We start from the raw sequence: 13,505 nt of genomic DNA on the forward strand, positions 1-13,505 counted from the left end.
CAGACCATTCCAGACCCGCCCTGACAGCTTTTCCTGGAAGCAGAGAACAGAACTTTGACCCCTGCTAACAGCATTGGTGGTGCCTGAGTGCAGGCTTACCCAACCCAGCTCCACCCAGAACAAGAGCTGATAACAGGACACAAAAACAACAGCACAGCCTGTTCCTCCAAGCAAGCGCCACCTACTGACAGGGACGGCATCCTGCACATCCTTTTCACGGCACCCACTGACTCAATATACAGGGAGTGGTCGAATCTCACACACAGACACCACCTAGCAGCTCTGAAACTAAACAAGGCATGTGAATACTCAAACAAAAACCTAAAGGAAAGAAACAACTGATCGACATGGGAAGAAATCAGCGAAGGAACTCAGGAAATATGAAGAACCAAACGGAAAACACACGCCCAGGGAGGAGCACCAGCCCCCTAGAAATGGACACCAACCCAAATCAGGCAACCAAAATGACAGAAGAGGATTTTCGTATGTGGATCATAAGAACACTCACCGACCTACAACAACAACTCAATAATCAACACAAAGAAACCACAAAAAGCCTCCAGGATCTGGAAAAAGAAATGGACACAATGAAGAAAAGTTTAACCGAACTCCTGGAAATGAAGAATCAATTCAGGGAACTACAAAATACAGTGGAAAGTCTCAAGAACAGGGTAGATCAAACAGAAGAAAGAATCTCAGAGATTGAAGATAACACCCTCCAACTAAATAAAACCATCACAGAGATAGAGCAGAGAAACAAGAGAAAAGAACAAAGCCTACAAGAGATGTGGGATTATGTGAAGAAACCTAATGTGAGGGTCATAGGGTTACCAGAAGGGGAAGGGGACAACACCCAAGGGTTGGACAAGCTATTTGAAGATATAATAGAGGAAAATTTCCCAGGCCTTGCTCAAAATCTCAATATACAAGTTCAAGAAACTCAGAGGACCCCTGGGAGATTCAATGCAAACAGGAAGACATCACGACATGCAGTCATCAGACTGACCAAAATATCAACTAAAGAGGCCCTTCTAAGAGTTGTAAGACGAAAGAAGCAAGTGACATACAAGGGAAAGCCAATTCCAATAACACCAGATTTCTCTAATGAGACTTTACAAGCAAGGAGAGACTGGGACCCCATTCTCACTCTTCTGAAACAAAACAATGCCCAGCCTAGAATCTTTTTCCCTGCAAAACTAAGCTTCATATATGAAGGAGAAATAAAGACATTCTCAGACAAGCAAAGTCTCAGAGAATTCACCATGACAAGACCAGCCCTACAAGAAGTACTCAAAACAGTGTTACGCACAGAACACCATAATAAAAACTCATGAATATAAAAACAACCAAAACCCAAAGATTAAAGGCCAGATAGTACAATGGCTCAAGAGAGAAATCAAAGCAACAACATCCAACCCAACAGAATGATCAGTAATCTACCTTACCTATCAGTTCTTTCAATAAATGTGAATGGCTTAAACTCTCCACTCAAGAGACATAGGCTGGCTGAATGGATAAGAAAATACAGGCCAAGTATATGCTGTCTTCAGGAAACACATCTAACCTGCAAGGATGCATATAGACTAAAAGTAAAAGGGTGGAGATCAGTATTCCAAGCAAGTGGAAGCCAAAAGAAGGCTGGCATGGCAGTTCTAATTTCAGACGATTTAGTTTTTAAACCAACAAAAGTAGTGAAAGACATTATATGATGAAGGGCACACTTCAACAAGAAGAGGTAATAATTTTAAATATATATGCACCCAACTTAGGTGCACCCAGATTCATAAAGCAAACCTTACTGGAGCTAAGCAAATGGATTAATAGCAACTCCATAATCACCGGAGATTTCAACACCCCACTGACAGCACAAGACAGAGCCTCCAAACAGAAAATTAATAAAGAAATAATGGACTTAAACAAAACTCTAGAACAATTGGGTCTGACTGACTTTTACAGAACATTCTATCCAAAATCCACTGACTATACGTTCTTCTCATCAGCTCACGGGACATCTCTAAGATTGACCATATCCTAGGACACAAAGTAAACTTCAAGAAATTTTAAAAAATAGAAATCATACCATGTATCTTCTCAGATCACAGTGGAATAAAAGTAAAAATCAACCGTAACAGAAACTCACATTTCTACACAAAAACGTGAAAATTAAACAAACTCCTACTAAATTATTACTTCATAAATGAAGAAATCAAGATGGAAATAAAAAAAATTCTATACTCCTACACTGCTGGTGGGACTGCAAACTAGTTCAACCTCTGTGGAAAGCAATATGGAGATACCTTAAAGCAATACAAGTGAATCTACCATTTGATCCAGCAATCCCATTGCTGGGCATCTACCCAAATGATCCAGTGACACTCTACAAAAAAGACACCTGCACTCGAATGTTTATAGCAGCACAATTCATAATTGCAAGGCTGTGGAAACAGCCCAAGTGCCCATCAATCAAAGAATGCATTAATAAAATGTGGTATATGTACACCATGGAGTACTATTCAGCTCTAAGAAACAATGGTGATATAGCACACCTTATATTTTCCTGGTTAGAGCTGGAACCCATACTACTAAGTGAAGTATCCCAAGAATGGAAAAACAAGCACCAGATATATTCTCCAGCAAACTGGTATTAACTGAGTAGCATCTAAGTGGACACATAGGTGCTACAGTAATAGGGTATTGGGCAGGTGGGAGGGGGGAGGGGGGCGGGTATATACATACATAGTGAGTGAGATGTGCACCATCTGGGGGATGGTCATGATGGAGACTCAGACTTTTGGGGGGAGGGGGGGAAATGGGCATTTATTGAAACTTTAAAATCTGTACCCCCATAATATGCCAAAATAAAAAAAATAATTAAAAAAAAAAAAAAAGTAAAAATCAACCGTAACAGAAACTCACATTTCTACACAAAAACGTGAAAATTAAACAAACTCCTACTAAATTATTACTTCATAAATGAAGAAATCAAGATGGAAATAAAAAAAATTCTATACTCCTACACTGCTGGTGGGACTGCAAATTAGTTCAACCTCTGTGGAAAGCAATATGGAGATACCTTAAAGTGATACAAGTGAATCTATCATTTGATCCAGCAATCCCATTGCTGGGCATCTATCAAAACGATCCAATGACACTCTACAAAAAAGACACCTGCACTCGAATGTTTATAGCAGCACAATTCATAATTTCAAGGCTGTGGAAACAGCCCAAGTGCCCATCAATCCAAGAATGGATTAATAAAATGTGGTATATGTATACATGGAGTACTATTCAGCTCTAAGAAACAATGGTGATATAGCACATCTTATATTTTCCTGGCTAGAGCTGGAACCCATACTATTAAGTGAAGTTTCCCAAGAATGGAAAAACAAGCACCACATATACTCACCAGCAAATTGGCATTAACTGAACAGCACCTAAGTGGTCACATAGGTACTGCAGTAATAGGGTATTGGGCAGGGGGGAGGGGAGAAGGTATATACATATATAATGAGTGAGATGTGCACCATCTGGGAGATGGTCATGCTGGAGACTCAGACTTGTGGGGGGAGGGGGGGAAATGGGCATTTACTGAAACCTTAAAATCTGTACCCCCATAATATGCCGAAATAAAATAAAATAAATAAAATAAATAAATAAATAAAAAAGAAAAAGAAAAAAAAAACTTCTGGAGAGACAGTTTATCAAAAGCTTTAAATGTTCTTTCATGTTCTATCCTACCAATAACATGCCTTTAAGCACTTAAGAAAATAATACAAGTATACAGAATATGTAAAGTTCATCACAAAGTATATTTAGATTTGGTATGTATGTAAAAATCATCACAATATATTAAATGAAAAATGCAGATTGCTAAACAATGTACTTAGTATGATCTTATTTTTGTTAAGAGAAAGTATGAGATTTTTCTATGGGTAAGGATGGAACTGGGATGTGCTCACTCATGCACTGCCAAAAAAAAAGGTCAGAGAATTTAAATTATTTTCTTATATTTAATATACTAAAAAATTTAAGCCTACATAATACTTCTTAATATCAGAAAAAATATGCACAAAGCTATTTCCCTTTTGAACAAAAAAGGAGATAACTGAAAAAGGAAGGACTGAGAAAAGATGTAAGAGAAAGGAAAAGTAAGGAAATTCATAATAGTAAAAGCAATAGTTCAACAACTAGTAAGTAACATATGTGATGATTTCTATGTGTTAACCACTGCTCTAAGCAATTTATATATATTAACCCATTACATCCTCACAGTAACCATGAGGTAGATATTATTATTCATGTTTTACAGAGGGAGTAAATGTGACTTGCAGGAAGCTAAATAACTTCCTCTAAGAGACAGATCCAAGACCCAAACTCAAACAGCATGGTTCTAAGAGCCTGAACTCTTAACCACTATGATAATCTATCTCTCTATAAGAAGAAAGGCGAATAAAAAGAAATAATCAGAGAACTAACATTTACTAAGCATTTAGGTGTCAGGCATTAGGGCTGACTTAAAAACTTATCCAAAGCCTTATAGTCTCTCTTGATCACTGCTGTATCTCCCAGTATACAACACAGTTCCTGGCATTCATCATTTCAACCTATTCTCCCAATTCATTCTCTCAACAAATATTTATTAAGCACCTACTATGTGTACCATGCATTGTGCTAAGTGGAGAGATACTGCAGAATACAAAATAAAGTCCCTGATCTTATAATATTTGTGTTGTAGTATGCCCAGTAGGTGGTAAGGTTCTGATAAAAAACAATACATAAAAGCCAGGTACAGGCCGGGCGCGGTGGCTCACGCCTGTAATCCTAGCACTCTGGGAGGCCGAGGCGGGCGGATTGCTCGAGGTCAGGAGTTCGAAACCAGCCTGAGCGAGACCCCATCTCTACTAAAAATAGAAAGAAATTAATTGACCAACTAAAAGTATATATACAAAAATTTAGCCGGGCATGGTGGTGCATGCCTGTAGTTCCAGCTACTCGGGAGGCTGAGGCAGGAGGATCACTTGAGCCCAGGAGTTTGAGGTTGCTGTGAGCTAGGCTGACGCCACGGCACTCACTCTAGCCTGGGCAACAAAAGTGAGACTCTGTCTCAAAAAAAAAAAAAAAAAAAAAAGCCAGGTACAGTGGCTCACACTTATAATCTGAGTCAGGAGGCAAAGGCAGGAAGATCTCTTGAGGCCAGGAAGTTGAGACCAGCCTGGGCAACATAGCAAGACCCCACTTGTACAAAAAAATTTTAAAGTAGCCAAGCATAGTGGTGCATGCCTGTAGTCCCAGCTACTCAGGAGGCTGAAGCAAGAGAATTGGTTGAGCCAAGGAGTTCGAGGTTACAGTGAGCTATGATCATACCAGTGCACTCCAGCCTGGGCAACAGAAAGAGATACTGTCTCTGAAAAAAATATATAAATATATATTCAGAATGTCAGATAGTGTTAAGTTCCATAAAGAAAAAGCAGGGTGGGAAATAGGGACAAACGAGTGGGGGAGGCATGCTCTTCTACGTTGTTCAGGGAACAGTTTGCTAATGAAGTGACATTTTAGCAGAAACCTAAAGGCATGAAATTAAGCCATATAGTTATCTAGGGGAAAATCATTCCAGGCAAAAGCAAAAGCTTTGAGCGGTGGGGAAGGATGTCTCCTTGTTGAGATTCAACAAGGAGGCCAGTATAGCTAAAGTGGAATTAACCAGGCAGGGAGAGTTGAGAGGAAGATGATAGGGAAACAAATAATGTAGGGGTTTACAAAGCCTTAAAAGATTCTAGTGTTTATTCTGAATGACATGGGAGGTCAGCAGAGAATTCTGAAGATGAATGATAGATCTGACTTACAGTTTTAAAATATGAATCTGATATTTTTTAGAAAATAAACTAAAGGAAAACTAGAGTATAAAGGAGACTTGTTAAGGGGCTGTTGTAATAATTTCAGTAAGAGATGGCTAGGACTGGGGTGGTAGGAGTAGAGGTGGTAAGACATGATCAGATTCTGGATATATTCTGAAGGTAGAGTCAACAACATTTGCTAATGGGTTAGATATCAGATGTGAGAGAAAGGGACAAGTTAAGAATAACTCTAAGGTTTTTGAGATGATCAAGTGGAAGGATGGAGTTGACATTTTCTAAAATGGGGGAAAATGCAGGAGGAACAGGTTTAGGGGTGCAACAAGGGAGATTAAAAGTGTGGTTTTTGAAAACAAAGTTGACATGCCTATTATATCTCTAAGTAGCAGTGTGGAGTATGTAACAGGGTATACATCTCTGCAGTGTATATACACGCATACACATGTACACAGATGCAAATATTCATGCACACATATAGAAAAAAAAGGTCTAAAAGGAAAAATTCCAAAATAATATGACTTGCCATCTCTGGGGAAGGGATAATGTGTGATGTTTATTTTTTCTTTATATTTGTCAAATTTTCTAATTTTTCAATAATAAAGCTACCTTGCTTTTGTAATCAGGAAAAAATTTTAATTTTTTCTTTTGTTTTCAAAGAAGAAATTGGGTGATTATGTCAAAAGAAAAGAAGCAGCAATAGTTGTATCAAGGAATGGCCAAGATTGGATGTCACAGTTTTGAGGTTTGGGCAATTGGCGTTTGCTCTAGAGGATGTTAGGAACTTGGGGAGGAAGGTTAAGGTGGGAATGAAAGGAACTGAGGGGAAAAGTAAATAACAGAAACTTTAAGGAAAGCAAAAATGCAAGATAGCAGAATCAATATTCAAAAAGAGAGAGAATGGGTTATATTCAATTAAATAAAATTTGAGATAGATGAATATTCCTAGACTTGAATATGAAAAGTAATCTCATGCTTGAACTCAATTCTGAAGGACTAAGTGAAGAAAGGAAGAAGGAAGGGCAATCCTAGCAGAGAGACTAGGATGTAGAAAGTAGAACACAGAGAAATGAAATCGTGTGGAAATAAAGAGAGGAAACCTATTCCTAAAGGTAAAGGCTGCCAGTGGGGGAGTACACAAGATGAGGCTCTTGAGGTAGGCAGAAACCTACTTCAACCTTATGGGCTAAGCTAAATATTTTAAGGCTTATTAAAAGTTGTAAAGAGGCCAGGCGCGGTGGCTCACGCCTGTAATCCTAGCACTCTGGGATGCCGAGGCGGGTGGATTGCTCAAGCTCAGGAGTTCAAAACCAGCCTGAGCAAGAGCGAGACCCTGTCTCTACTATAAATAGAAAGAAATTAATTGGCCAACTAATATATATAGAAAAATTAGCCGGGCATGGTGGCACATGCCTGTAGTCCCAGCTACTCAGGAGGCTGAGGCAATAGGATTGCTTAGCCTAGGAGTTTGAGGTTGCTGTGAGCTAGGCTGACGCCATGGCACTCACTATAGCCTGGGCAACAAAGCGACACTCTGTCTCAAAAAAAAAAAAAAAAAAAAGTTGTCAAGAGCCATTAGAATATAAGAAGTGGGAGTCACACACTCAGACTTGTGTATTAGAATCATCTCTCTTCCATAATGCAAAAGATAGATTTAAAGCTAGGCAAAACTGAAGAAAGGATATATGTTTGGGACTTTTGCAATAATCCAGGTGGAAAAAGATGGGGCCTGAACCAACAAAACTGCAATAGGAATGAAGAGGTTGGGATATATGCAAGTAATGTTAAGAAGCTATAATTTTCTGTGATTGATTGAAATGGGAGGGGTGCATAAGAGAGAGAAGTTTCTAATAATTCCAAAGTTGCTGACTTGGTTGATTATATAAATAAATTGTGGCACATTTACTAGGGCAGACTCTATAGAAGAAGAAATAGGTTTGGGGAAAAATAAGTTGAATTTGGACTGTGAGATATCTAGGAAAAGACATCTAGTGATATGTGAGGATCTGGAGGAAGCTAAGTGTTCTTGTTACCATGTGTTAAAACTTGGGGTTCTAGAGCCAGAAAACCCGGTTTGGAATGCTGATTCTACCACCTACTAGCTATATAATCTTGAGCAAGTTTTGACAATTTCTGAACCTCAGTTTTCTCATTTGTAAAATGGAAATAACAACAGTAACAACTTCAGAGTTATTGTGAGGATTAAATGAGATAATACATCTAAAGCACTAAGAGCAGTACATATATAACATGCATTCAACAAATGTTAATTCTCTCTGTTTGCACTTCTGTACTCCCCCCTAAGCTTTGACCCCTATATTCCCATAGGATTGACTCAGGAGTAGAGTCTGATGTACATTCAAACCATCAAAGAACATACAGAAACTTTCAATGTCTCCTAGTTGTCTCGAAACCATATATATATGTGGACTGAGATCACGCATTCATATAGAAGAATTCAGTAACACCCAATTGAAAAGAAATCAAAATGTAAATAATAACATAGAGAATAAACACAGTCAATGATAAAGAAACACATTATTCCTGGTAGTAATAGCAGTGCAATAAGCAGTTGCTGAATGAATGAATAAATGAATGATTCTATCATCAAGATAAAATGCACACATGAGCATAAAAAGAGATCAAATCAACATTTTAAAATTTTGTTTCTATCAAAAGTAAATTCAACTCATAACACATTTCCTCTTTAAATTATGCAGTTATATTAAACCTATATCATATATTCAATTAAAGCCTATATATGAAAATGTTACTATCAGAAAATCAATTCTCATTATAAAATATTATATGTAAGGACTAAGATACTTTACCTCTTTTCACATTCCACAGTTTGTTTCTGCTTGTTTCTCATGACAGAAGTTGAATGATTAAGAATCCTAGAAGTAAATGAACACATTAATTCCAAAATATATCAAAGAGAATATTACATACACAGGATATATTAATAAAATATTTCCAAAATAAACTGTATGTGGTTCATGAAGATCTTTGCTAGAAAACAATATTTAATTATTATTTAGATCAGATGCCCATAAGTGCACAATTTATGAGGGAATAAAGTTCACCAACTCTCCCATGGACCTTCTTTTATAGACCCTCTCTAAAGGTTTGACTATCTTCTATCCATGCTATTATTGCCTTGTGCATATCTAACTTTTGGCTGAGACAAAAGATAAGGGATACAGATTTTTTAGGTACCATAATGATTGATTTAGTTTTCCTAGCACAGCAAATTATAAGAGGTATATTGATGTAATACATAATCAATACATAATCATTTTGCAAAAAGCCAAATAATAAACCTTAATTCTAAATGCAAAACCAGTGCTAAAGTTCAATTCTTTAAAAAATAACAAGTTTCTTAAACTTTTAATAACCAAATGAAACTGTTAATATATTTGAAGAAAACCAAAAAAAGAAAGAAAAATGGGCTGGTCCGAAGGTAGTGAGTTATCTCACGTGATTGTTCACAGTCAGTTACAGATTGAACTCCTTGTTCTACTACTTTCCCCCCTCCTCACTACTGCACTTGACTAGTCTTAAAAAAAAAAAAAAAGAAAGAAAGAAAAATGATGATGGACCATAGTAAGAGAGAGCTATTTAACCATAATTTTATATAATCCCAAGTATTAATCTCAAAGTCAAAAGTAATGAATTATTAACTATGCTTAAAAAATAACTGTACCTATTTGAGTTCTTAATATTACTATATATATGAATGTAACTTAATTTTCAATTTTAAAGTTTAGTGTTATAAAGAGTAGAATATCTGCCTTTTATTCAAAATAAAATCCTTAGGTGTCAATTATCAATAGAATATAGAAGAATTTCAAATTTAAGCTACATATTGACTAATAAAATACATAATGAACTAAATATAAGTTGGCAATTACAGAAATATGGTTAGCATAAAAAAACCAATTTCCACTACCCCAGTTTACTCACTAGCTTGGATCTAGTAGAGCCTCACTAGGAGGAAGTGACAGTGAGGTATAAAGGACAAGCATTATATGCAAATTAGCATACCTTTGGGCCAAACGATTTTGTAATTAAGGACATCTTTATTCTTCTTTGTATTGGCATACACTAAAATTGCCTTAAATCCCAAATGCAGAAGAATTAAGATAATGAAATATCTTAGACTATTAGAAAAAATATATTTTAAAAGGGTGATTTTTAAAAAGGAGACATGGCAGTAAGTACTGCCCTGAGGGAAATGATCAGAATAACTGCCGAAGAAGGGGATCAAACTATAATGCCCTTCACCCAGCGGTGGCTCAAGCCTGTAATCCTAGCTCTCTGAGAGGCCGAGGCGGGTGGATTGCTCAAGGTCAGGAGTTCAAAACCAGCCTGAGCAAGAGCAAGACCCCGTCTCTACTATAAATAGAAAGAAATTAATTGGCCAGCTAATATATATAGAAAAAATTAGCCAGGCATGGTGGAGCATGCCTGTAATCCCAGCTACTCGGGAGGCTTAGGCAGGAGGATTGCTTGAGTCCAGGAGTTTGAGGTTGCTGTGAGCTAGGCTGATGCCATGGCACTCACTCTAGTCTGGACAACAAAGTGAGACTCTGTCTCAAAAAAACCCCCCCAAAAAACCTATAATGCCCTTCACTATGGTAAATTCTGATTCCTCCCACACCACATTTATTAGCATCGTGATTACTGACATGTATGAGTCATATTGAAGCAGAAAAAATATTAAGATCCACTTACCTATATATTTTATGTATTTGAGAATTCATTTATGTAAAATTTTGCTATGTACATTGATATTTTATGATTTACTCTGTGATACTCAAAGTCAAAATAAACATCTATTTTAGAAGACTATATAATTTGGCTCCATCAATCTGGCCCCTTAATACTTAAGGCTTCCACAAACTCTAGATATCTTGATGCATGTCTTGCTGCTCTGGTCCTCTAAAAGAGTTTGTCACTGAATGATGTTCTATAACTTAAAGGCTTCCAACTGTATTCACATTTCTTGTACATCAACCAAACCAAAAGATTGGAGAAATAAGAGGATGTTTTTGGAGAAGACAAGGAAGTCATTAGTAAAGAAAGCAGAAAAGAAAGAATGGATAGATTTCAAGGATTGAGAGAACTACCTAGTTATAATAAGTTAGAGGCTAATATTATGCTCCTCAAATTTAAATGCTCATATGATCAGAAAAAAAATCACATGAAACAGGTAATGTACATAATTTCTATAATTCTAAACCAAAATAATAAATTTATCAAAATCTGATTTTGTTTTCTATGATCCTTAATTACACTTTAATTATATATTTTCATAATTACTTTTTGTTATTTAGTTATATCACATAGTACTCAGAAGCATATCTTCCCACAATAAAGAAAAACTCTTAGGACATTCCTAAAAGTAAATAAAATAATTATTAAAAGGAAAGACATAACAGAAAATACTACAGAGTAAGTCAGCAGGAACAAAGTTGCAATGAGAACCAGGCAACTGAAGCTATATATTGCAAAATCCCAAATATATTTTAATCCCTTCATTAGGATGATAACCAAATTTTAAGAAGCCAGCTAATTATCTGCTTATTAAGCCATACAAGAAAATTAGTACAAGAAAAAGCAGCAGCCACTTTTTAAATACTAATATACATGAATAGGATTGATGAAAATTCAAAGAATCGGCTCAATCAATAACAGATCAGCATTTTTGTTGTTTTTTAACAGAATTTTTCTTTTATTCTCAAGTTAATATTAAGAATATTCTGATATTTTCATTTTATTCTCAGCTCCTTGATTTCTTGTTTCCATTCTAGAAAACATTTTTTTCAATTTTATTATATTGTGATAAGAATACTTAACATGAGATCTACTCTCTTAACAAAAGTTTAAGTGTACAATACAGTATTGTTAATTATAGGTACAGTCTTGTAATATTATTTTGAAGGTACTGATTTTTTAAACTATAGTTTTTTTTTTATTTCCAAAATTATAATGAAGGTAAAATTAGAACTTCCTGAATAGCTATTTAAATATAGTCAAAGTCATTGATTCAGGGGGACTTTAATACACTCTGACACAAATAGAAATAATAATCTAATATTTTGATTAGGGGATAAATATTGATTTTTAAAAATTCAACAATAAACTGTTAACATAAAGTAACTTAATCTATGCATCTCAATTAAACAAAGAGGAGACAGTCTTCTAACCATGAAACTGCCCTTTACACAAATCAATAACCGGGTGCAAGGCAAGAACTACGGTAAGGGCCTAGCTAAAAATAGGGCACAGGCCTACCTAAAAATAATGACACAAACTAGCCACTGTCCCCCTGTTTGCTTCTATCTATAATTGCCACTCTGGAGCCACATAGCTGGTGGTCATAATGATTCTTAGCTTTCTCCATAGATAGCATCACCTTTTTGAAACCCAGGGGTAGTTTTCAAGGTTATCTTCCAGGTACCGCATTCCAGTGGGACCTGGTGGCTTACCCACCCAGACCAGTGGCCCATACCGAGGAACAAGGAACTGACCCAAGAACCTGGTTGGCAAAGAAGAAAATTTCTACAACCCTATGGTTCCACACCAAACATAGCCAATTAGCAGACTCAGTTGCCGATGCCAAACTGTCTTTAAAAACCCTGTCTCCCAAATTCTCAGGGAGGCAGATTAGAGAAATTTCTCCTGTCTCCCCACATAGCTCCATGAGGAATAAACTCTTTCTCTGCAGTAAACCCTGCTGACTCAAGGTATTGGCTTTCTGCTGGGCAGTGGTCAAATGAACCCAGTTGGGCAGCAACAATTTGGGGGCTCATCCGGGATTGCTCTCGAAGGCACATGCCCACAGTACAGCAGCCTCTTAGCAGAGCAGATTCTGAGACGTGCCCTCGTGGCCTCTGGGTTTTTTTTGGACTGAGGGCTGTCTCTGGCTCCATCCTTATCAGTGGGACATTTGCGACCCAACCCACTGTGCTTGGATCTGTTTACAATAAAGAAAGAGTTTCTAGAACTTAAGGACATCTTGGTAAGTATTCAAAGCTCACCCCAGCACCCCTTGCTTCTCTGGATTGTTGGACTCTATGGGGGTATTTTGGTTCCTTCATGAGTCTTGTTTGGCTTTCCCTATGATATAGTAAAAGTCTTGTCTTGGGGAAACTTCTCCTGAATTGGACAGAGAATAGGGAGTCTGTCTAGAAGAATACTCTTAAATTGTCAACTTTAAAATTAGTACTTCATTAAAAATTAATGGCCAAAATGGATCCTTTAAAGACTCAATTTAAAAATAGATTTGTAGAGATCTCTTATTCTAAGCAAGTGTCTTATTTGTATTTATTTAAAAAATCATAACTAAACATGTAACAATTTCATGGCTAGCTTTAAAAATTCCCTTGACAAAATTAAAGAGCAAATATCTGGTCTGAAACAAAGATAAAAATCCTTTTAATACTATCCCTGTGGGAAGAATAGCAGAGACAAATATACCTCAAATGGTTATAAAGTTCTGTGTTTTCATCTTGACAGCCTAGGCTCAATTCTTGAGCAGGGAATGAACTTGTTCTGGGTTGGTATTTGTGTAACTTTTGCTGTTTGTTGATGCCAGTGAGGCTTTCCTTTCTTTGAGCCGTTTTTGTGACTTTTTGGATCTCATAAAAA

The 13,505-nt window shown here is 36.7% G+C and overlaps 1 protein-coding gene across 3 annotated transcripts in view; it reads right to left on the reverse strand.

Annotated features, from left to right (window-relative positions):
- LRCH2 (leucine rich repeats and calponin homology domain containing 2) overlaps positions 1-13,505 on the reverse strand; it is a 110,495-nt gene that overhangs the window by 35,128 nt on the left and 61,862 nt on the right. For all 3 annotated transcript variants that reach the window (XM_012749519.3, XM_012749514.3, XM_075999574.1), the window contains exon 12: positions 8,681-8,746. In XM_012749519.3, coding sequence (XP_012604973.1) covers positions 8,681-8,746 — 66 coding nt within the window. The remainder of the gene's footprint in view (positions 1-8,680; positions 8,747-13,505) is intronic.

The sequence above is a fragment of the Microcebus murinus genome, chromosome X (genome assembly GCF_040939455.1).
Source record: "Microcebus murinus isolate Inina chromosome X, M.murinus_Inina_mat1.0, whole genome shotgun sequence".
Taxonomy (NCBI): Eukaryota; Metazoa; Chordata; class Mammalia; order Primates; family Cheirogaleidae; genus Microcebus; species Microcebus murinus.